At 44.9% G+C, this 23,597-nt stretch overlaps 3 protein-coding genes across 4 annotated transcripts; 2 read left to right on the forward strand and 1 right to left on the reverse strand.

The window, feature by feature from the left end:
• The first annotated feature begins 1,053 nt into the window (after nucleotides 1-1,053).
• On the forward strand, nucleotides 1,054-12,914 carry per1b (period circadian clock 1b). Of its 2 annotated transcripts, XM_076112319.1 has the most exons (20): nucleotides 1,054-1,210; nucleotides 4,035-4,881; nucleotides 5,004-5,257; nucleotides 5,362-5,483; nucleotides 5,614-5,815; nucleotides 5,952-6,146; nucleotides 6,369-6,447; nucleotides 6,564-6,670; nucleotides 6,781-6,934; nucleotides 7,048-7,324; nucleotides 7,440-7,548; nucleotides 7,721-7,880; nucleotides 7,968-8,077; nucleotides 8,421-8,567; nucleotides 9,229-9,555; nucleotides 9,669-10,402; nucleotides 10,500-10,686; nucleotides 10,908-11,121; nucleotides 11,253-11,403; nucleotides 11,514-12,914. In XM_076112319.1, exons 2-20 carry the CDS (start codon nucleotides 4,490-4,492, stop codon nucleotides 11,634-11,636), a joined length of 4,044 nt encoding a protein of 1,347 aa, XP_075968434.1. In that variant the 5' UTR covers nucleotides 1,054-1,210; nucleotides 4,035-4,489; the 3' UTR covers nucleotides 11,637-12,914. The 2 variants fall into 2 exon arrangements, with proteins under 2 accessions (XP_075968434.1, XP_075968435.1); XM_076112320.1 differs by lacking the exon at nucleotides 8,421-8,567.
• A 1,651-nt stretch (nucleotides 12,915-14,565) lies between these two features.
• On the forward strand, nucleotides 14,566-19,827 carry pcolceb (procollagen C-endopeptidase enhancer b). Its single transcript, XM_076112413.1, has 9 exons — nucleotides 14,566-14,651; nucleotides 15,763-15,871; nucleotides 16,126-16,384; nucleotides 16,764-16,888; nucleotides 17,659-17,795; nucleotides 17,936-18,564; nucleotides 18,696-18,776; nucleotides 18,929-19,099; nucleotides 19,697-19,827. Exons 1-9 carry the CDS (start codon nucleotides 14,566-14,568, stop codon nucleotides 19,825-19,827), a joined length of 1,728 nt encoding a protein of 575 aa, XP_075968528.1.
• LOC142971676 (transmembrane protein 272-like) lies at nucleotides 19,481-23,369 on the reverse strand. The gene is made up of 4 exons (XM_076112294.1): nucleotides 23,345-23,369; nucleotides 22,367-22,498; nucleotides 22,015-22,221; nucleotides 19,481-21,474 (listed from the first exon to the last, which is right to left on the reverse strand). The coding sequence occupies exons 1-4, from the start codon at nucleotides 23,367-23,369 to the stop codon at nucleotides 21,263-21,265; spliced, it is 576 nt and encodes a 191-aa protein (XP_075968409.1). The 3' UTR covers nucleotides 19,481-21,262.
• Nucleotides 23,370-23,597: the final 228 nt, after the last annotated feature.

Below are 23,597 nucleotides of genomic sequence, written 5' to 3' on the forward strand. Positions count from 1 at the left end.
CATGTTGAGGCTTTGCCGCAGCCGTAAGTACAACGCAAACGCGCAGCAGAAATAGCACCCGTGTGGTTTTGTGCACGGGGAAAGACAAGATGAGGCAGATTTATTTTCTACTTGGCCATATCTCAGAATAATTGTGGAGTGTGACTGGTTTCAAATACAGTTGGCTTTCTGATTATTATTTTGAATTTGTACACCTACGATTTGAAAGTAGCTGGGGACATGACTTTAAGGGAATTATATGAGGAAGATGGGAATAGGAGAAAAAATATAGAAAACATAACTATACTAAAGATCTGACATTAAAAAACATCTCAACTGAAGATCCTCTTTTTCTGGAGCTTTCAACTGCATCTCACAGTCTAGTTGATGAGAGTTAAAAAATAAAAACTATAGATCGATATAAAGGACAAAGTATTGATATTGATAATAGTTTGAAAGAAAAAAAACACAACTTCAGGTCACTCCTCGTGAGCTTTTTTGCCTTATCTTTGCTTAGTTCACTTCGAAAAGTGGAACTTGAGTTATATTTATTTTCTTTTTTTCGTCAAACATCATGTTCAACAATTACATTTCATGATAACAGTGAAAAAAAAAAACACTACTATTATTATGATCAGCAGAAACAGCAGCATGTTTTAACTATTTAAAACAGGGTTGATTTATAATAATCATACCTCAATTTATGACTAGTTATAGACAAAATAACACCACTGGAACTGGAACATCTGCTGAATGAGGACTACAGTAAAATATGTTTATTTACCAACTTTGTTAATTCCCAACACAAAATCTAATTGCGAAGGCATTACCCTTATTACGGTTCACCAAGTAGGCCACATCAAGTGTGGGAACAGTCTCCGCCCTCTCATGTATGTTTAGAAGGGACCTCAGGACCATACACACGGCAACGTGATTTCCACAAGCCCCGTGCCGCTAGCCCTGCCTCTCAGCCAATCAGAACGCGTCGGGGCGGGTTGGAGGCGGAGACATTTACTCCCGCTGTCCAATCACGGCGGTTGATTCTACTCGCTGGACCAAGCACCGGCACGTGTGCCCCTGCGTGTAAACTAGTGTTGGGTGGGCGAACGAAAAAATTTCGAGAGCAAACGCAGTCGTCGCTACCGGAATTTGTGCTTCGTTCGGTTGGACTTTCAAGAACCTCACGGTGGAATAGCAAAGCTGTTGTTGTCGTTTTTAAAGCACATCTAAGGTAAGCTAGTCGTGTCTATCGCTGTAGCTTTGGAGCTAGCATGCTAGCTGTCACTTTGGGCTGTTAGTGCCGAAACGGCAGAAAGCCCTTCATTTGACTGCTTCGTATTTTAAGCCATTAAGACTTATTACAATTCACAGTGAAACCACCAGCTTTGTGTTTGTGTGGTCCCATCTAACGGAGTTAATGCTCTCGTTTAACCCTTTAGGTGCCGCTTCGTGTAGTATCAGGGCTGCTAAATGCTCCACTGTGAGAGGTTCATGTTGTGCAGTAATTCGTCATGCATGCTCATGGATGACATGAGACAAACGTTTTAGAGGAAAAACTGCTTTAACTTAAACGTGTAGTTATAAACCGGCCATGAAAAACAGACCACCTGCACAGATTCAATCCTTCATATGCTTGCACATATCACACCCTATTTCGTGCCTGAGTGCACATAAAACATCCCAAAAGTTGACAGAAGCACGTGCCAGACAGGGTTGTAAACATAAGATTTAAAAAAAGGAAAGACACGCATACACGTGTGGGGGACTGACTCATCACCTGAGACAGGACAAGTAAACAGCTTATAGTTTCCAACACTGTGATACTCTTAATATGAGAATGAATCGCCAGCAGTACCTAGTTTGGACTCTAATCTTCACTGGCCACAATAATTCTCTATTCCACTGTGAACTGAACTAAAGACTTTGGTATCAGAGGGTGTGTGTGTGTGTGCCTCCTCGATGTTGTCAGACGACATTGAAACAATCAAGACCACCAAACTTCCCACAGGCTGCCAGGAAATAGCCCACTGGTGGCCCTTCAAAATGCCAGGGGTGGTATTCTTCCTGTTGTGTTACAATTACAAATTATTAATCCCAGGTGTGGTGGTGACTGTTAAACAGTCCCTCATTTAAGTTTCAAACACATGTTTACAGCTGTGTGTGCAGGGATTGCTCACTAAAGTTATGACAAACGAGTTTTGCTGGAAGGCTATATTATTTATTTAACTTGTCACAAAGCTGGATGATGTTTACACCAGATGTGTAGTTTAGGGACGTACAACTATATCTTTGATGTGTTTTTTTTAATCCAAAACAATGAACAATTGCCATCTATTACACTGAAAGTATCTCAATGAATGACAGAATGAGCTAATACAAGATGAGGCTTAAAATATATTATTTTGTCTTGTTTATTTAAACAGCATAGACATGATATACTTTAAGTTAAACAAGAGTAAAGGAAATCCAATATATACATATTCTGTAATGTATAGTACATTTGTTTATAATAATGTAATGACTTCGTGTATTGGGACTTAGTCGTACTACTTTGAGAAGTCATGTGGCCATTTATTTTGTCCGCCCGGCACATGTAAAGCGCGTGCCTCTCCATCTCATAAATGTGCCTTATGTACAGTGTCCAATCGCTGAGCGTGAATCAGCTCGTCTCGTTGCTTATGCAGGAGACAGCGCGAGGCGGACCCTGTCGCAGGCAGCGTGGCCTCTGCAGCGTGCTGCTCTCTCATTGGTCCAGCGAGCCGACCAATCGGCAGCCGGCAGGGCTCGCGGAAAGCACCGCTGCGGACACGTGCCATGTGCACACAGAGAAAAGCAAAGCGGACAGAGAGCTATAGGACAATGCAGTCAACAATGACACGGATGCCCGGAAAGAAATGAAACTATACTATTTATCTCTTAAGGTGGTTGATTAGTATCGACATGTGATAATGGTGGAGCGGAAAAGGGGGCGGGTTCTCTCAGACAACCGGAGAAGTTCGCACATGTTCAAACACGGAGCTTCGCCACGCCTTCCTGCAGCCTCCATCTGTACAATGCAGCAGGGTGTATTAATAATGGGAAATATGTGCGTATGTTCAGAGAGATCGCAATCTTGTGCGTAAAAACAGCGAGTGAGAGTGATGATGCCTTTTCTTTCCCACACTAAAATAGACACATTCTTGCATAAACGGCGGTCTTACTGAGTGGATTTCCTGTAAATAATCAGAGTATAGTGCATTGTTACCTCACCGTCATAGGTTCAAACCCGACCGAGCTATTTCAAGCATGGCAGTGGGGAATCTGCATGGGTTTCATCCCGCACTGCAAACACATGTTAGCTGATCTGGAAGCACTACATTTCCAGTCGGTGGGAATTTGTGCATTGACGTGTATGAAATTAAAAAAGGATTGACCAATGAGGGCTGGCCTCCGTCTTCTTCCGTTTGCATCTGCAGGTCTTAAAGGATTACGGGGCGTGTCCCTTGCCCAAGGAATAATTACCGGTGGACTTTAACTTGCGTAAGTGGTGGCCTAATACTTTTTAGGGATTGACGAGCAATCCCTAATTTGTAACAACCCTCTGATGGAGAGCTTTGTTAAGTCCTCCTGGCGTTCCATTTGTTTTGACTGCCCTATGGGTAAAAGTGGACTAAAACAAAGGCGACTAACAATGTCATTTTCGGCATTAGTGCATGTTCACTTGCTCTATATTAAGATGCATGCATACGCACTTGCTGCATGCCAATAGGAGAAGGAGATTATTGTCATTCCGTGCTCAAAATGGGGTGATAATTTAATCCAGATAATCTGGGTAAAAGGCTAACAGCTGGGCGCTACTAAAACAACCACAAACATGACTGACAAACATTCAGTCTGCACCACAAGGCCAACAAGGCATTACATGGCCATGTTTGAAGCTTCCTTAGGAGGCCAACACGATAAACCGATGGTAAGAGTTCCTTTTGTCTTTCCATAGCTGTGTAGTCCTTGGGAGATACTTACAAGACGAATGTAAGCTAATATTGTTCCTTCTCTTTCTTTTTCTGTTGTTGCAGGTGGCCTTCAGCACCTAGAGCATCACACCTCTGAAGAGGCGAGAAGACCAGATACAGTGTTACAGATACAGGGAGCTCACCAAGAGCTGTTTTTCCTCGCTCTCCCTCACAATCTCTCATCCCATCTGTTGGAGCACTTGTGCCAAGGCTCTTTCAGAAGCAGAAAATCATCTCTCGTCTTTGAGCGAGATCTTTTCGCAATTTTATTGCGTTCTTTTTGGAAAGGCAGCCTTTGGTTTTTGTTGACTAAAAATCTGCACCTTAGAAAACCTTCAAAGAAGGGCTCACAGCCCAAGACTTTTAGATTGTTTTTGCTGAAAAAGCAAAGAATTTCTCTCCTTAGTTCTTTTAACTACCAGCCAATAACCATGATTCACCTGTATATACATAGTAGTCCCACTTAAATTAAAGTTTTCCCTTTTAATAAAGCTGTTCCAGCCTCATCCTACTCTAGTATGAGTTATGACGACTCTAAATCAATGCCCAGCAGCGCTCGGGGGCGAGTGGCAAGGGCCGATGAGAAAGACAATGACCAGGAAGCAGAGTCAAACTCTCTGAAAACCAGCAGCGGTCAGCCCGGCGCCAATGTTGCCACTCACGAGCAGGAAAGTGGGAACGGAGGGGGCTCATCTCCCAGCGTGGGGTCAGGGTCCAGAGGCCGAAGGGGGCCCAACTCCGACGACATGGACGGGCTCTCCAGCGGGAACGACTCTGGGGAGAGGGAAAGCGAAGGCGGGATGGAGAGAGACCGCGGGTCACACGGGCGCCAGTCCGTGCGCAGCTCCCACAGCTCGTCAAACGGCAAGGACTCTGGCATGATGCTGGAAACCACAGAGAGCAACAAGAGGTAAGAGAAGAAGAAGCTAAGAGACAATAAAAAGGCTATCGCACGCTATCCTGTGCTATGCTAACAGTACATCCGAGTGTAAAATGGCTATTCACCGCTCCAACTGTCCCTTCTTTCCCCAGCTCCAACTCCCAGAGTCTCTCGCCTCCCAGCAGCTCCCTGGCCTACAGCCTGCTGTCGACCAGCTCGGAGCACGACCCCCCCTCCACCTCTGGCTGCAGCAGCAACCAGTCGGCGAGGGTCCAGACCCAGAAAGACCTGATGAAGGCCATCAAGGAGCTGAAGCTCCGCCTGCCAACAGAGCGCAAGGCCAAGGGCCACACCAGCACTCTGAACGCACTCAAATACGCACTTCAGTGTGTCAAACAAGTCCGAGGTGAGGGGGGTGTTTTTGTTTGTATCTTCCTAAAAGTGGCGCAATATGTAATTGTCTCTTTACCTGTACACACTCCCTGACCGATTTATGTTTCCCGTTTCCAGCCAACAAGGAGTACTATCATCAGTGGAGCGTGGAGGAGTGTCATGACTGCAGCCTGGACTTGTCTTCCTTCACAATTGAGGAGCTTGACAACATCACTTCAGAATACACCCTCAAAAACACTGTAGGTTTATACAGTTATGTAGTAAATAATAACTTAGTTTTGCTAATGAAAACCATGTGGATCAAGCTCTTCTACAGTACACTTAATCCAAACCATCATCCTCATCGTTTTCTTTTCTTTCTACCTTCAGGACACTTTCTCCATGGGCGTGTCATTCTTGTCGGGAAAGGTCGTGTACGTATCGCCCCAAGGCTCGTCCCTGCTGCGCTGTAAGCCGGAGCGTCTCCAAGGGACCATGTTTTCGGAGCTTTTGGCCCCGCAGGACGTCAGCACTTTCTACAGCGGCACGGCGCCCTGCCGCCTGCCAAACTGGGCCTCCTGCATCGGGTCTGGTGAGTTGAGGCGAAGTGAAATTGGGAAAGGGTTAGAAAAAGAGGGCGAGATGGTGTTCAAGACAGTGTTTCATAGGCGGTGAAATATCGAGAGCATGCGATTGCTGACTCTTCGTCCAACCCTCCTTCCTCTCAGCTTCTCCTCCAGTCGACTGCACTCAGGAGAAATCCATGTTCTGTCGCATCAGCGCCGACCAGGCGCAGGGCGGCGAGATGCGCTACTACCCCTTTCGCCTCACGCCCTACCAGCTCACCATCAGAGACTCGGACGATGCTGAGCCACAGCCCTGCTGCTTGCTCATCGCAGAGCGGGTCCACTCTGGATACGAAGGTATTTGTCATTTTAATACTTATCTGTATTCATGTGAGCGAAGGGACACACGACTGGTTTGCTTTGGAATACCGCGTTCCTCTGAACATCGCAGACGTCCTAATGATCGGACAGATTTAAGAATAGCAAATACAACCTCTTATCACATGCACAGCCCCTTTGAACCCGTCAGTCTGTCCTCAAAACGTGCTTTTCATCCGTTGTGTCCTCTGTGCCCCTCAGCTCCTCGTATCCCTGCAGACAAGAGGATCTTCACCACCAGTCACACTCCCAGCTGCCTCTTCCAGGAAGTTGATGAGAGGTCAGTTCTTTTACCTCTCTATGGCCTTTAAACGTTTGCTGCTTTAGGACAGTGAAAAAAACATGCTATTCCATGTCACACACATATATATGTAAATGTGTACATTGTGTTTGCAGGGCAGTACCGTTGTTGGGCTACCTGCCTCAGGACTTGGTGGGAACCCCTGCCCTCCTCATCATCCACCCTGAAGACAGGCCCATAATGGTGGCTATACATAAGAAGAGTGAGTATATCTAGCACTGGCAAATGGGCTTTTAGTGCGTTGATTTATTTTCCCTTATTTGTTGTGTATTATATTTTCTCATACGCATCTGCACTGCTGTCTATCTTCAGTCTTTCAGTTTGCCGGGCAGCCGTTCGACCACACACCCTTGAGGATGTGCGCCCGCAATGGGGAATATCTGACCATCGACACCAGCTGGTCTTCCTTTGTCAATCCCTGGAGCCGGAAGGTGGCATTCATCGTAGGGCGCCACAAAGTCAGAACGTAAGATTACTTATCTGCTCACAGAAAAGCAATGAGAGCAAATGTAGCGCACATTCTTTCTCCCGTGCTGAGTGGTGCTCTAACGCTATTCCCCCCCACCGCCCCGTCTCCAGGAGCCCTCTGAATGAAGACGTGTTCACGACAGCGCAGTGCTGCGAGACTCGGGCCACCACGCCCGACGTCGTCCAGCTGAGCGAGAAGATCCACCGGCTCCTGGTGCAGCCGGTGCACAGCGGCAGCTCCCAGGGCTACAGCTCGCTCGGGTCCAGCGGCTCGCGAGGCTCTCGCCGCTCACACCAGCAGCACTTCGGGGCCTCAGGCGCCTCGTCCAGCGACAGCAACGGCCCCGCCATGGACAAAGTTGCTGTTGCGGTCGCTCTACACAAACCTGTGAGTCTGAGCAACCAGTGCTTTTAATTCTACTGTTGAGTTTCAACCTGTGAGATCCACCTAAATACAATATATCAGAATATTGTTATTCACTGCCATGCCATATCTTTTCCAGATGACTTTCCAGCAGATCTGTAAAGATGTCCACATGGTCAAGACTAGTGGACAGCAGGTTTTCATCGAGTCCCGTAACCGCCCCCTGCCCAGGAACAACACAAGCACAGGTAACATGAAAGGACAGTTAAATAATACAGTGTAAAAGAAGTAAAATTCATCTCTGGAAAGAAAGAGTTGTTTTCTTAACTAGTAATATCTAAAAGACTTCGCTGAGCGAGATGAGAACCGAGCATCTAAAATAATTAGTTAACTTCCTGTTCCTGTCTTTCCTTCATCCAGGCACAACAAGCATCAAAGCAATCAACAGCGACCCAATCAGAAGTTTGATCGCCGAGATGACAAAACCAACCAAAGCTTTGGTCCCGGCTCCGCTTATACCGAAGGAGCCGCCTACCGGCTACTCCTACCAGCAGATCAACTGTCTGGACAGCATCATAAGGTGTGTGCGCAAGCCTAAAGCTTATTCCACCTCAACATTTTGGGGGTTATTCCGTCACTAATCCATCAATTCGCTGACTCTACGCAGGTACTTGGACAGCTGTAACATTCCTAACACTGTCAAAAGGAAGTGTGGCTCCTACACCGCCTCCTCCACGTCTGACGAGGACAAACAGCAGGAGGCCAGCAACAACACAGGTACGTTTTGATCATTAACGTCAGCTGGTTTGGTTCTTTTTTGTAGGTAATTAGTTTGGTGTTTCTCGGAAAGTTAGCCTTACAAATATCTCTAATCCACTTATTTAAGTTCCCTTTTTTTTGTTTTTGGTCAGTGTGTATTTACCAACAAAAATACTGATCGAAAAATCGTATTCTTGTTGTTAAATATGGATTTTCCTTTATTTATTTGATATGCAGCATCCTTGATTTGTGTCATGACCACTTAATAGATTGCCAATACACATGCTTTGTTCATGTATCTGTTTTGTCTGGACGGTGCGCAATCATTGACAGAACCTTGTTGGGCTTGTTTTCTCTGCAGGTGGTTCAGTTAACCTTGTAAGTGAACCACCTCCTCTGCCTCCCCTGACCATGGCCACAAAGGCAGAGAGTGTAGCCTCAGTCACGTCGCAGTGTAGCTTCAGCAGCACCATCGTGCATGTGGGAGACAAGAAGCCTCCTGAGTCAGGTGGGAATCCTCAACACTCACACTCTCTGAACGCTGAAGTTTCTCACTCGAAATGACGAGACACGAGGTCGTTGCATGTCTTTACGTTTGATTTAAAAGCCTTTAATGTCCATCGAGGTTTGTTTTTATGTTGACCAGTAACATACTCTGATACAGCTTTCTTATTCTTTTTCCCTTTCTTGCTTGTTTTGCAAATAAACTGACCAAAAAGTGTTTTTATTACTTTTAAAGTCTTAAGAATTATTTTGCAGAACCCTGTAGCCGCATGTTAAAGCTGCAGGTAATCTGATTTATGCCTTTTTTTATTTCTCATCTTGGTTCATCCCGGAAATCTTCTCTTCTGGATTTCTGCGTGTCGCCTCATTTGCAGTTTTTCTTTTTTCGCTTTACCCCAAAATCTTCTCCAGTGTCCGCTGTCTTCTTTTTGTCCTTTTTAACTGTAACTTTTGTGTTAAATACATCGGCCATCATAAGCTGGTCCTAATAGACCAAGAGAGGCTGTAGCAACAAAATCCATGATTGTGTTGAATTTAGCTCGAGTGCATTTTCTGTGATTAACTTTTCATTTGTCAGAAGAAGAACGTGCCATTTCTTCTTTCAACATTCACACTGTCTCACTTCACGGCTTTAACAGACCGCCTTGCTTTTCCCTTTACCACAGACATCATCATGGAGGAGGCTCCTACAACGACACCAACGCCTCCCACAGCAACACCTCTCGCTCACGCGGCAATCACCTTCCCTTCTCTGCTTTCCCCTCCCCCCAAAGCCGCTCAGCCAAAGAGGGACAGTCGGAGAAGTGGAAGTGTGGGAGGAGGAGGAGGAGGCTGCATGGATCTCACAAAGGAGGTGCTATCCGCCCACACCCAGCAGGAGGAGCAGACATTCCTTGACCACTTTAAGGACCTCAGCAAGCTGCGTGTTTTCGATCAGGCGGCATCTTCGACTCTGCACTGTCAGACCCCAGCCGCCAACCCCCTGTCACGAGGTAGGCACACACGCACCCACTGTCATTACAATGTATATACGTTACATATTGATACGTGTTACCAGTCGATTGTTCAAATAGCAGACATTCAGTGTCTCCTTCTCTTTCCCCAGGAGTGCGTTGTTCTCGGGATTACCCCGCCGCGGGAAGCAGCACCAGTCAAAGACGTGGTCGTGGCGGTAAAAGACTCAAGCACCAGGAGTCGTCAGACCAGCACAGCTCTCTGGGGCTCGACCCCAGGACCAGCACAGCTCCCATGCCCCTCAACATCCCCATCGGACCCCCGACAAACTCGTCCTCCTGGCCGTCTGTAGTCTCTCAGGCCAGCATTCCCGCCGCCCCTTTTGCTCCTGGGATGCTTCCAATCTACCCCGTTTACCCACCGCTCGCCCAGCCCTTATCCGTCCCAGATCCATCGCGTTTCCCCCCCACCCAGATGGTACCTCCCATGATGGCCCTCGTTCTCCCCAACTACATGTTCCCCCAGATGGCGGCGCCCATCTCTCAGCCAGGCCCCGTCCCCTTCTTCAATCCTAACTTCACGTACCCCGCCGCCACCCAAGGCGCTATCCCCGCTATCGTTTCAAACCCCTTACCGATTCCGGCCACCTGCGCCCCGTCTCGTAGCAGCACCCCACAGTCCTACAGCCAGACGCCTGCTGACGCCGGGTCCCCCCTCTTCCAGTCCAGATGCTCCTCACCTCTCAACCTTTTGCAGCTGGATGAAGCACCAAGCAACCGCTTGGAGGTCGCCACGGCCCTGGTAGCAACACAGCAAGCCACGCCTTCTGTGCAGGGCTCAGCCAATCAGAGGATCTCTGATGAGACCTCCAAGGAGAACGAGAACGTAAGTACACAGACGTTCAGGATAGGATGTTAAGCTTTGAAAACCACTAATATGGCATTTCAAATGTATCTTAAATGTTTTTTTTGTCCCCCGTTAGGGTGAAGCTAATGAGTCCAACAACGATGCCATGTCCACCTCCAGCGACCTGCTGGATATGTTGCTACAGGAAGACGCCCGCTCAGGCACCGGCTCAGCCGCCTCTGGTTCAGGGTCGTCAGGCACGAGGTCCTCTGGTTCAGGCTCCGGCTCAAACGGCTGCAGCTCCTCGGGCACCAGCGGCATGAGTAAGTAGTGACACACTAAGAGTCCCACTGCCTCTTTGACAGAGTCCAGATAATTGACGTCAGAAGGCAATTTTCCGGGAGAGATATCTTTGAAATACATCTATATATTTCAAAAACATTTCCTTCATAATGAAACATAATGCCGTAATTACTCTTATGTTACTTTCCCCTGTTGTCGTACTCCCAATTAATTCTCAACTTTCACTTCGTTGTCCATTCAGGCAGCAGCCAGGGCAGCCACACCAGCAAGTACTTTGGCAGCATCGACTCGTCAGAGAACGATCATTCCCGCAAACAGCCAGCAGGGGGCAGCAGTAGCGCCGGAGGAGATGGCGCTGAGGAGCAGTTCATCAAGTGTGTCCTGCAGGATCCCATCTGGCTGCTGATGGCCAACACCGACGACAAGGTTATGATGACCTATCAGCTGCCCGTCAGGTACGACCAAAATGTGACCACACAACACTGCAGCCTGTTTAGTTCAGTTTCAGACTTGCTGGAACTTTATAGACTCAATGTCAGACTTTTCAGTGACCCCCCCCCCCCCCCCCCCCTGTGCCGCACAACAGAGACATGGAGACCGTGCTGCGAGAGGACCGCGAGGCCTTGAGGAGCATGCAGAAACAGCAGCCACGCTTCACTGAGGACCAGAAGAGGGAGCTGAGCCAGGTGCACCCCTGGATCCGCACAGGACGCCTGCCCCGAGCCATCAACATCTCTGTAAGTACACTCACCCCTGAGCTTTGAACGGTTAAGAGCATGACTTATTATCAAGTAACAACACATAGAGGGGAAAGGAAATCATGTGTTTTGTTTTTGGTTTCGTTCAGGGCTGTACGGGCTGCAAGTCTCCGCCTCCCGCCGCTCCGTCAGATGTGGAGATCCACGAGATGGAGCTGTGCAGTGTGCTGAAAGCTCAGGAGGAGGGCGCCAGAGAGGGCAGCAAGATGTGAAAGAAAAGTCAGACATGACTCACTAAGCAGATGGCCAAAGATAAAGAACACTATCACGGACGTTTCTACGCCAATTGTCAGAAAATGTTCACCTTCCAGCACTTCCTGTGCCCAAAACAATTTTTACACAAGGTGTAACATGGTTAAAGTGGGATTTGCCGGGAGCAAAAAGATGCATATTGATCGAGACAACTTCCATTTGTTGTTGGACAGGTCAGCCTGGACACTTGGCCCGGTTCATTCTTCACAAAGTCCGACTTTGACGACCGCACAGCAGGCGTGTTGCACGACTGCACACTGAATGCCTTGGAAGCACTTCACTTTCCTTGTTCTTGTAGTTCTTAGCATATTTGCTGAAGTTGTAAGATAATCAGAGAGGACTAAGGTGAATGTGTTTCGACGAAGGCGCCTTTACGTAAAGATGGATGTGCTTCACCACAGTGTCCTCCCTCACGTTTTCCCTCTTGTTTAGGGTTGAGCTCGTGAGGAAAAGAAGGGAGTTTATCTGTGACTCTTCTTGTTGTGTGGGATCCTGCTCCCAGTCACATCCTGTATTTTTTTCTCTTATGTAAAAATAATAAAGAAGAAGCAACTGTCACCTTATAGACAAAATGTACAGTGGAAACCAGGTTATTTTGTAAACAATGTGTATATTTTTATACTGTCATCCCCCTCAAATAGAGAGGTTATATGCCCATAAGAGGTTCTACTGGAAAATGTGAAAATCCAGGATCGAAATAGTGTCCGCACGGGAAGAAGAAGAAATAAAAACATGCACTTCAGTCTTTGAAACGGAGAATAAAGTTTCTCGGGACCCAGCAATCTAGTTGCTTTGCTTGGGAGATGTACAGTTAATCGTGGGGCAACGTGGCAATCACCAGGAGACTAAATGTGGACTTGAAAGGTTTCTTCCTTGGCCGGGCATTGGTTCGTCTCCCCCACAGGGAGAAATGACCAATGATTCTCTCACAGACATCACGGACAGTATTTCCCAAACTGCCAGCACCGAAGGAAGCTCCGGCGTTGCCAGTGCTTGCTCACGTTGGCGAGTGGATTTGAAAGAGGAGGAAGTAACTCTCTAAGAAGAGTGTTTGTTTACTATCTTTCTTCCCCTCTGTCCCTTTCGTGCTCTCTCTCTCTCTCTCTCTCTTCCTCTCTGTGGCACTGTTCTGGTCGTGTGATATCCTTTGCTTTATGCCGTCAGTGGTGTCAGTTTCTAAATATTTTTGTGAAATTCTTTGTACAATAAAATGACTAAATAAATCATTGAAATGTGAATTCAGATTTCTTTTTTTTCCACCCTCTGCAGTCAGTTTTATGATTACATCTCTTTACAGTCTATTTTCATCAGTGGTTGTTTTACAGTTGGCCTGGATACTCAGAAGTGTCCGGAATGAACTGGAAGCAGAGAGCCGATCAGGGCAGATGCTTTCCTCACCCAACCACAGTCTCCTTCTATTCAGCTGTGGTTTCCACCCGGAGTGGTCAGCACAGCTTAAAAAAGACAAAGGCAGGCCCTCGGTCAGACAAACACAAAGCTGACTTCAGTGCACACCATCATTATAACAATGACGACATTGATCGTAATGTATGTGGGTCATTTTGGGAGAGAGCTGACGTTAATAAAAGTTTTTATTTAAAGTCACATGAGTATTAAAACCAACTCTTTGTCTTCCATAATTACTTTATCGTGTGAGTTCTGTTTCATTCTTTCCTGTATTTAAACTTAACTTTTAACCGTCTAATTTCTTTCCACCACTGTGAAATCCTTGGAAAGGAATTTAATCCACATAGTAACCTTCACTTGCAGTGTAAATTGTGCGTGTGTGCCCAAAAAACACGAGTCTACAGCCATGCTTGCAGTTCTGTGAGGCAGCGCTCAATCCTAACAAGCAGCCGCTGATGTTTAGGAGCTTATTGGCACAAAACACGAACCACAACTGAGGCCAATTAGAGGATTTAAAAAGTTTGATTTGTTGAATTAACAACAGCTGAAAATGTCTACAATGATGGGGACAAAGAACAGATTAGGCTCCAAAGCATAGTTCACAGAGAGAAAGAAAAAACACGGTAGACTACACTAGCATGATATTGCAAACCTTTCAAAAATGATTTGAAAGTCATTTACACTCATGTCAACTTCATAGAGGCACTAAAGGGAAGAAAAGTGGATCATCAGAGTCCAGGTGTGTTCAGACAATTTTTTCCCCTCACATCACTCACAGAAATTTGACCGCTGGACCATTTGGGCATAATTTCCCTCGAGTCCCTATATTTCTTCCTCTCATCCATGTACATTTATGAAGCAGAGTCACATGGCCCAGGGGATCACAGTTGCGTGACGGTAGGATTCATTATCTGGGGACCATGAATGTCTGTGCGCATTTTTGCGACAACAGATCCAGTGGTTAGTTGGGATATTTCGGTCTGGACCAAAGTGGCTGACCAACCAACCTACTGCAGAACGACATTGCCAAACACAGATGCCTTGCTGCTAGTGCATTCAATAGGTCATCACACACACACACACACACACACACACAGTGGTACTCTGTCCAGACACACCTGCAGAAACGCACACATTTTCCATATATTCCATTACCCTACCTGTTAAACAACAACACAGAGCTGGAACATAAGCACACTGTACTTTCAACTGTACATACATTGCTTTTGGCCGTGGGTCAGTGTAATTAATGTTAACCTGTATCAAACAGCCTTCTGTCCTCTCAATATCACATTCATTCGCCTTTTCCTTTCTTCTCCTTCCCTCCATAACACACCTTCTCCTCACCCATCATGTCCACTTCCCTCCTCTCCCTCCTCCCCCCTTTTAAACCTTGCGTCTCTCCACGCCCTCCACTCCGATTCTCCCTCCTTCCTCTTCTTCTCCTCTCCCGTCTTTTCCTAACCTCGGAAGGACAGCAGGATGGAGGACAGGGTGTGGACTGTGTGCCTTCTTGTCATTCTGACGCTGGGATGGACCGAAGCTCAGAGTGAGAGTAACTACACCAGGTAAGTGAGAGATTTTAGGTATATTTTAAATGTCTTCAGGTGTGTGTGCCAAATATATGGCTGTCAACGTCCCTCTTGTGCATCCGTTTTGTGCACATGTGGCATGTCGTTTTCAAGCCCACATCGGTCTAGATCAACTACTGTGTGGGATTTTTTTCTCTCTTGGTTGCAGTATGTTGATTATAAAAAAGTGCAATAGAAATAGAAGGTTGTAGTGTTAAGATGTGGTTGGCGTCCCGTAAACACACAAAACGACAGCATGCTGTAACCGATTCAGTGATTTAACTGGACAAAAGTAAAAAAATCTGACTTTCATCCTCTAAATCCACAGTTTTGGCTCAGAAAATGTTGAATTTCATTTTTGGAAATGCTTGTTGAACACGTTGTTACAAGGGAGGGGCGCCACTGTTTGTTTGTTTTTGGCCAAATGTGGCATTACAGTATAAAAGACACACAACGTATGCCTGAAGATTAAGACAAAAAAGAAAAAGGGACTATTAATCAATAGATGATCACAGAGACAGTCTTCCCAATGTTTAAAGATGATTCATTTTGGCCTCTTTTTCCCCCAACAACAAAAACAACAAAACTGGAGTTTGATGATCAAACACAGCTGATTTTAAAAAGGAGACAAGCTGAAAAGAGCAGCCAACATCTAAATGGACGAGTCTGCTGCTAAATTAAAAGTTGAGGCTTGCCCTGCTTTGATCTGTGTTTCACCAAACTTCATGTGTGAGCGGGCTGTGTTGAAAGTGCCATGTCTGCTCAGAGTAAATACCTGTTACGTCTACCGACAACCTTCTTGTGGTGCAGTCAGTGTGTGGAGAAAGATCACATTACATAAACAACATATTGAAAGTCTTCCTGGCTTGGTTTGACCAACTTTTTAAGAAAAAAAAAACACAAATCAGGAGAGTTCATTGGGAACCTCCCCAGAGTCAGAGAACAGAGACAGACTGTGCCACTGTGGTTTTCAGCGTGTATGTAAAAGTGTGTGTGTGTGTGTGTGTGTGTGTGTTCTGCCTCAATACTCTTAGTAAAGCGTGTTTTCTTCCAGTGGAGCACATCAAGTTAAAAGTAGTTGATGGTGGTTGTGTGATACTCTTTTCAGGCCCATCTTCCACTGTGGAGGCCACCTGGTCACCGACTCCGGCATCGTGGCCAGTGAAGGATTCCCCAGTCCCTACAAACCCAACAGTAAATGCACCTGGTACATCACTGTGAGTCACTTTTAAAAAAACCCTACACCGTTAAGCCAAACATAGGAGTTCAACTATTCGTTTGTAAAATAAAGAATGTCCTATTTTCTTCTTTCAGAAATTATAGTGTTGCTTTATGGTGCTATTTTTTATGGCACTATTTATTCAGTGCACCAACTGTAACAGAAAATGATTTACTGAAGAACAAATGTACCCCTTCTACCACAACTAGCAGTCTTTCCTCAAAGCATCACCTGTCGCCCCCCTCCCTCCAGGTCCCAGAGGGTCACGTGGTAATGCTGTCTTTCCGCCTCTACGACATGGAGGCTGACCCCACCTGTCGTTACGACTACCTGGATGTCTACAACGGTCACACCCGCTTGGTGCAGAAGCTGGGTCGTTTCTGTGGGACGTTCCGGCCCGGCGCCCTCATCGCCACCTCCAACACCATGATGTTAGAGATGGTGTCGGACGAATCCACTGGAGGAAGAGGCTTTCTCGCTTCCTTCAGTGCAGGGAAGCCCCATGTGGAAGGTGGGGACAAGTAATCCCAGAAACATAGAAAGATGCAGTCCACAAAGAACCACTAGATGAAGCTACACGGTTTTATCGAGGGATTTTCTAGTGGTAGATCGTCTCTGCTGGTGTTCTCACTAATTTATATTGTCTGTGAAACTATATTCTAGTGATTTGTTTATGCTCAGAAAGAGTAATACACTCATCTCTGGAATACACAAATCACAAAAAAATTCAGGATACCCCCCCCCAAAAAAAATCCACAATTACATCATCAAGCTAAAAACAGTTCACAGATGCACCTGCAGCATATATGCTTGAATACAGTATCACAGGACAAAAAACTATCCTTTCCTTATTTGAAGGTGAAAGTCTGGTTTCTTTTGTATTCCCATAGAGAACCAGTTCTGTGGAGGACGTCTGACTAAAGCGCAGGGCTCTGTGAAGACGCCCAACTGGCCCAACTCTAATTACCCAGCAGGCATCAGCTGCTCTTGGCACATCTCCGTAGAACCGAGCAATGTAAGCCAATCGTATTGCACTTTGTATTTCTTACTAGTTGTGTACCATGTACAAATACTGAATGTTGTTAAGGAGCAAACGTCTTAAATCACAAATTTGCTGCTTTGATTAGTTATTTAAGAGCACGATGGGTTCTCCTAAATGTTGTATGTTGTAAAAAGGACAGAAGGCTTGAATTGGGTTAATAGCAAATGGTGAACGTTGTGTTGGAAAAGGGTAAAAAAAAATGCCTTTTAAATTTGTATCCTCATTGGAGTAGTAGAAAAATATCAACAATATTATCGTTATATTTTAGATTGACTTACACAAAAAGTGAGGGGCTAGGTGTGTTGCATAAGGCTAGTTATTGCAGGAGGAGAAGGAGAAATGAAAATAGTAGTTAAGGGGCCCGTCACAAGGAAATGTTAAACTTCCGGTCCCCGATGTAGCGTACGTGTGTGTTTGCGAGTGTGTGACAGCGTCCCTGTGACGAAGTTCAAATGAAAGGCTTCATTGAGTGCCTGAAGGTGTGCTCGCATGTGCCAAGAGATTGAAAGTAAGGAAAGAGGGAAGGAAGCGAGAGCGAGGGAGAGAGTAAATGCTCCTCTGTATTTCAGAAGTCTGGCCCTTCTCCTCCACGACCACCACTACCAACTGTACTGTATGTCTGCACTGTGCTGGATTCATGAAAGCTAGTCGGGAATATACCAGCTCACATAATTAATTCCCAGTCATAAATTTAATAGTTTGTACTGGCATGTTTTATGTGTTTACTTCCACCTCTTCCCCAGGTGATCGAGGTGAAATTTATGAAGCTGGACCTGGAGCCTGACACGTACTGTCGCTACGACTATGTGGCATTGTTTAACGGGGGAGAGAGGGATAACTCACGGCGGATTGGGAGATTCTGCGGAGACAGATCCCCAGGGTGAGATTACTGATCAGAAATTGGTGATGAAAGAGGCCTTTTCAAAGACATGGCTTACAGCTGAGCTCTGCCAACGTTTCCCCTTTTGCTAATCCTCCGCCTTTTGTTTTTCCTCTCTAATTTCGTTGTCCCTTACGTAGAATAATAGTGACAAATGGGAACGAGCTTCTTGTCCAGTTCGTCTCTGACCTGAGCGTGACCTCAGATGGCTTCATGGCCTACTACTCCAGCGTGCCCCGAGGGTCTCAGGCGCCCACAGCTGGGGGGGACTTCATCTATGGACCTCAGACGACCTCGATGCCAGAAAGAACAGTCGTGAGGCCAAGCAGACCCACCAATCCAACCCCCAAACCAAGGCCTGGCCCTAAACCCACCCAGAAACCAGCCAAAAAAACACTGGTGAAGATACCGCTGAAACCTCCACCGCGCAAACCTATCGTCAAGCCTGCAGTCAAGCCCTTGGCTAAACCAAAACCAGCTAAACCCACACCCAAAGCACCTGTGAAAAAGTCCACACTTAAACCTGGATTTAAACCGAGAGCTAAACCTACACCCAAACCTAAGATTATCAAGCCAAGCATCAAGGCTAAACCCACACGTAAGCCTGCACTGAAGACCAAACCCACCTTAAAACCCGGTATCAAACGAGTAAAGCTAACCTCTAAGAGCGGAGTTAAACCAACAGCCAAACCGAAGATTAAGCCTAAAGTAACACTTAAACCTGGAGTAAGCAAGACGGTCACAAAGAAGCCTTTTGTGAGCAAGAAACGTGAGTGGAAGTAATTGATTTTTAAGTTAACAATCTGCACATCGCTTTCATGTATGTATATGTGCACACCTGCATCGAGCAGCAATTTAATGTGCTAATCACGTGTTTCTTGCCATGTGCGTTTTCTTTAGCTTTACCTCTGAACCCACTATGTACACAAGCCTGTAAGAGGACAGGAACTCTCCAATCTAGCTTCTGCCCTCATGACTTTGGTGAGTCGCATCAGCTAACCTCTGGTCCTGACACATGAATTCAATATTTTGACTACATTTTTTAGTTTAACAATAATTGGTGCATAATTTGTAAAATAAATACCATGCAAACCCTGTTTTTTTTCTCTCTCTAATATTTCTCTCTCTTTCAGTGATTACGGGTAAGGTTACATCTTTGACCACTGGTCCGAGGGGCTCAGCAACAGTTAAGCTGTTCCTAATCAAGGCCTATAAGGCGGGAAGACTGAACATCACCAAATCAGCGCCCATCATGTCGGTCACACTGACCTCCACCTGCAAGAGATGCCCCGGTCTAATCAAAGGTACAACTGTATTTACAGCCTTTGTCTGTCTCTGGATATTACAAACACCAAACATTTGTACTGACTGAAATGTGCCCATGGCATCAACTGTGAAATAGTGATAGTTGACATGAATATCTTACTATCTTACCAATAACATTAATTGTTGATCAGAAATCAATTGCATTACCAATTCTTGAAAATAAACCAAAAAAATATCATCTTTAGTATAATAAAAAGGTAAGAATAAAGGAAAATGGTGCTCTATCCAATTGCAATATATATAAAGTCTAACATTTATTTCCTCTGGCTTCATTTTGGCTCATGAACTACAACATTGCACAAACTCTCATTGTATGCAGACGATGTGATTCTTTATTTTACCAATATATCCTAGTCATTAAAGGCAGAAATGAAAGAATATAGTTAACTGTTTGATTACAAATTTAATTTGGGATGCAATTGTGACTTTGTTTGATTCCTTTTGCAATTAATTACTGTAACACATTATGACTATTACAGAAAGAGTATATTATTTCAGTCAAACAATATGTGTCCGTTAATTTAATCCATGATCTGGTATTTGACAAATTCTGACACATTAATTCTCTTGTTCAGGTCGTAACTACGTGTTGATGGGAAAAGTCGACCCACAGGGCAACGGCCTTCTCAGCCCCTCCAGCTTCTCTCTCCTCTATAAGCCCATCCACAACAAAGTACTGGCCAACCTCTTGCGCAAACCGTGCTGACATTTCAGCCCAGCCCACAAATCGGATGGACATCCCTGACTATCTCTCTGAAAACATGTAACTTAACAAAAAGAGTGAAAATATTATGAGTAATATCCAAACCTTATTTTTTACATAATGCAATGCTGTCGTGAAAGTTATTTTAAAGAAGAGTAAACAGACATCATTATTCAGTATCATATTTTGTATTTTGTATGTAAATTGTAATATTTCTGTGATAAAACTTGCACATCAATTAAACATGTGATTCTGGTGCTGACGTATACTGGGTGACGGGAATGAGGAGCAGGTGAGCAGGTGTGTGTGGGGATTGTGTGGCTGCAGCTGGCAGTTTAGGGACAAATACATAGAGAGTTGAAGAACAATTTTCCAATGCAATGTTTCACAGCAGTTTTCCTAATTTCCTATGCCCGTTCCCATTAGGGCAAAAAGTATAAAACAGGATTTTAGAATATTTAGCAAATTTATTAAAAGTATAAAAATTAAATATCACATTACCTCTGCTCAGACATTTGAAATAGCTCAGGTGCCTCCCATCATCTTTGAGATGTTTGTACACCTTGATTAGAGTCCACCTGTGTTAAATTCAGTTAATTGGACATGATTTGAAAAGAAACACACCTGTTGATGAATTGATGAAACAGATGATTTCCTACCATGTTTACTTTCTTTACATCTACCAACAACTCTGTGTTGTTTTGTTGTCTTTTAACCAGCAGCACACAGAAGGTATGTGCAGCAGCTAATGAAAATGCTGAAACCTAAAAGTTGATTCTTGCTGTGTACATTGATAAATGAATATTAAACAGCATGTAGTCAACTACTGATGCTAACACACTCCCATCGGTCCAGGATTATTTATTTATATTCATTTATGTATTTTCTTCAAATGTTATCCTATGTGCTTGCATCATAGACTATATGAGCATTTCTTGCATACGGTCATTCTATTGCCTTGACTTTTGAAATATTCTTCTTTCCGGGTTACCTGTTGTGCTTTGCGAAAATGCTTCAGCCAAACTGCTATCCCAACATTATACGAACAAACGAGCAAACCCTATAGTAATCAAAGCCTTTCTACATGACATTAAAATGTTTTTATATTCTATGTACTCCTGACAGTAGAGTACGCCACTATAAACCTGTATAAAAACCCAGTCAAGGAAAAGAAAAATACCTTGATATACCGTGAAACCGACAGAATCTTAAGAAATACCGTAATACACATTTTTGGTCATACCGCCCAGCACTAATCTACAGCATCTTGGAGTTAAGTGTTTATATAAATGAGGCTGTCGAAACAACTAGAATTGCAACTAATGCCTACTATGACATGGTAGGCATTAAGATGAAACTGATTAGTCTTGTGTTGCACTATATCAACCAATCAACAGCCTCATTAGCATCCCGTCCCCTCGTTGGTTTGTTTTCATCTCTAGACGCTGTCGTCTGCGTCGGGAGCTTGGCAACACAGGCAACAGCAGAGGAGGACACATAAGCCGTTAACCAGGAACAGACCCAGCAGGATGTAGACTAAGGTGGTGGTCCAGAAGGCGAACAGGTAGAGCGTCCTGTCGCAGTACGGATCCGCACTTGTTGCGTTCTTGATGTAGTTGGGCTGGTAAATAGAGTATATCCACACGTTACCTATAGGCAAGAAAGAGAAGAGAATAACTATGCTGCCATTTCCTGTTTTGGACCGTTTTGGATGAGAGGATGACGGCCCGCTACGCCCCAATGATTTGATTGTATTGCAGATGTTTGAGCCAACTTTGATTTTATTCAAGACAATTGTTTTGAGCAGCGAGACATGAGGAGAGAAAGAAATGGTTCATGGCACCACCCAGGGGCCACAGCAGTGTCCTTAATTATGTCATTTAGCCCCTAATATGTATCAAAAGATGTATAATGAACCTCATTGGGCTGGTTTCTTAAGCTGTGATTTTTTAGAGAAGGAGTGTGTTTCCTTTCAACATCCTCATTTCCAGTTTTTTTGACTCCCTTTACATGTCCACCTTAGAGGTCCGTGTGAAGCCGTGTCAATTCTAAAAAGGCAGTGGGCCTCTATGGAAGACATAGATGGACATCTAATGGCCAACACGCGTTACTACAACTTGCACTTGTCTTTGGTCGTGCTTCCCTCCCGTGAGCTCCTTCGTCAGCGCTGTTCGCCCTGTTTAAACTCACCAGCTATGAACCAGCAGAAGAGGAACAAAGATGTCAAAGAGTTCCAGGTCGTGCAGACTCGACTGAGCAGGTCGGGGGTGCCGTCTTCAGGGGTACTGGCGGAGGGCTGGCAGGAGAGCGCCGCCAGCACCAGGCCAAAGACTCCCGCCACGATCAGATAGATGGGGATGTAGTGCTGCCGCGGACAGTCATCCAGATGTATTGCACCTGATGGACACGTGGTCGATGACAGGAGATTAGTTGCATTTAATTTAATGCGGATACATTTTGACTTTCCAACATTTTCAATATATAAGATTTCAGTGGAACAAATAACACAAATAAAATGTCTGAATGTGAATCGCTCACTCACCGATGATAATCTGAGCAACGGGTATGACACAAAATACCAACTTTGAACATGCTGCGAGAAGAAAGAAAACAATTAGATGAACGCGCGAACACCTGCAGCCTCCTTTCTGCACATAATCAAAACCAAATGAAACTATAACAGGAATGTGTACGGTTCAGTTGATCTCACCTAGTGCCTGGGGTTTGCTGCGGATGCGTTGAATAACTTCGGTGTTTGACATTATGAGTATTGGGGATGCTCACCTACAGAGGAAGATTAAGAACTGAGAGAGAAGTGTAGACTCAGGTCGTCTACATTGTTCTGCATGCTGAAACCTGACACTTTTGTGTAAAATTTATGTTGACGACACTGACTTTTTAAGAACCAGGAATGATGCACAGACCCGTCATACATGCATGTTGCTGATCATTAGAGTGATCTAATCTTGGGTCAGGTCAGTTAATTTGATGAAGACAGCTGGAGAACACTTAGATACAAAATAGGGTGTAGAGTGCACAGAGAGATTTTCTTTTTTCAACTATAGTCAACAAGTTCCTGGTAATTTAAGTCCTGGGACTACTTTTTAAAGGAAATAAAAGCTTCCTTCAGCCCATTGTTGTCTGCACTCGCCAAACTTTTAATGTCATCAAACAAAGAAAGAAGTTCTCTCCTTATCTTAACATGGTCATAAATCGATACTAGAGTACTGTTTTATCAATTAAGTGGTACACGCCTTGAAGCATCGGCCTTTTTGGGCCTTAATTTAGACTCTGGTCCCTGAGGGCGAGATGCAATGAGTTCCTCAAAAGGTTCCTTGTCCCTGAGGATGGTTGCGTTTGAAAAAAGAGGCTCATCATGATTTTCCCAAATGATGTGCAGATTTTTAGGCCATTCTATAATCTCAAAATATTTTTAAAATTGTGCATATAGCTGCTGTGAATGGGAATACATCTCTTCAAGGTGGGGGCATGAAGTTTGGGGTGAGCCCTGAATTCTTACAATGTCCATCTCCGGCCCTGGACATGATTTGCACACAGTTTGAATTCAAGGCTCAGTTTTATACGTTCACACAGTACTTGTGTGACGACAGAATACTCTCAAGTACAGACAAGAGGTTTGACTGCGACTGCATTCCCAACAAAGCAGGTTTGAACAATTATCTACAACAAGAAACAACCTGTTCGCTTACAACAACATGAAAACAGACACATGTGAAGCTGAGACATTGATTGGTTTGGTCCAATTTCAAAGT

The sequence above is a fragment of the Anarhichas minor genome, unplaced genomic scaffold, assembly GCF_050575085.1.
Source record: "Anarhichas minor isolate MPS153535 unplaced genomic scaffold, ASM5057508v1 ptg000049l, whole genome shotgun sequence".
In the NCBI taxonomy this organism is placed as follows: Eukaryota; Metazoa; Chordata; class Actinopteri; order Perciformes; family Anarhichadidae; genus Anarhichas; species Anarhichas minor.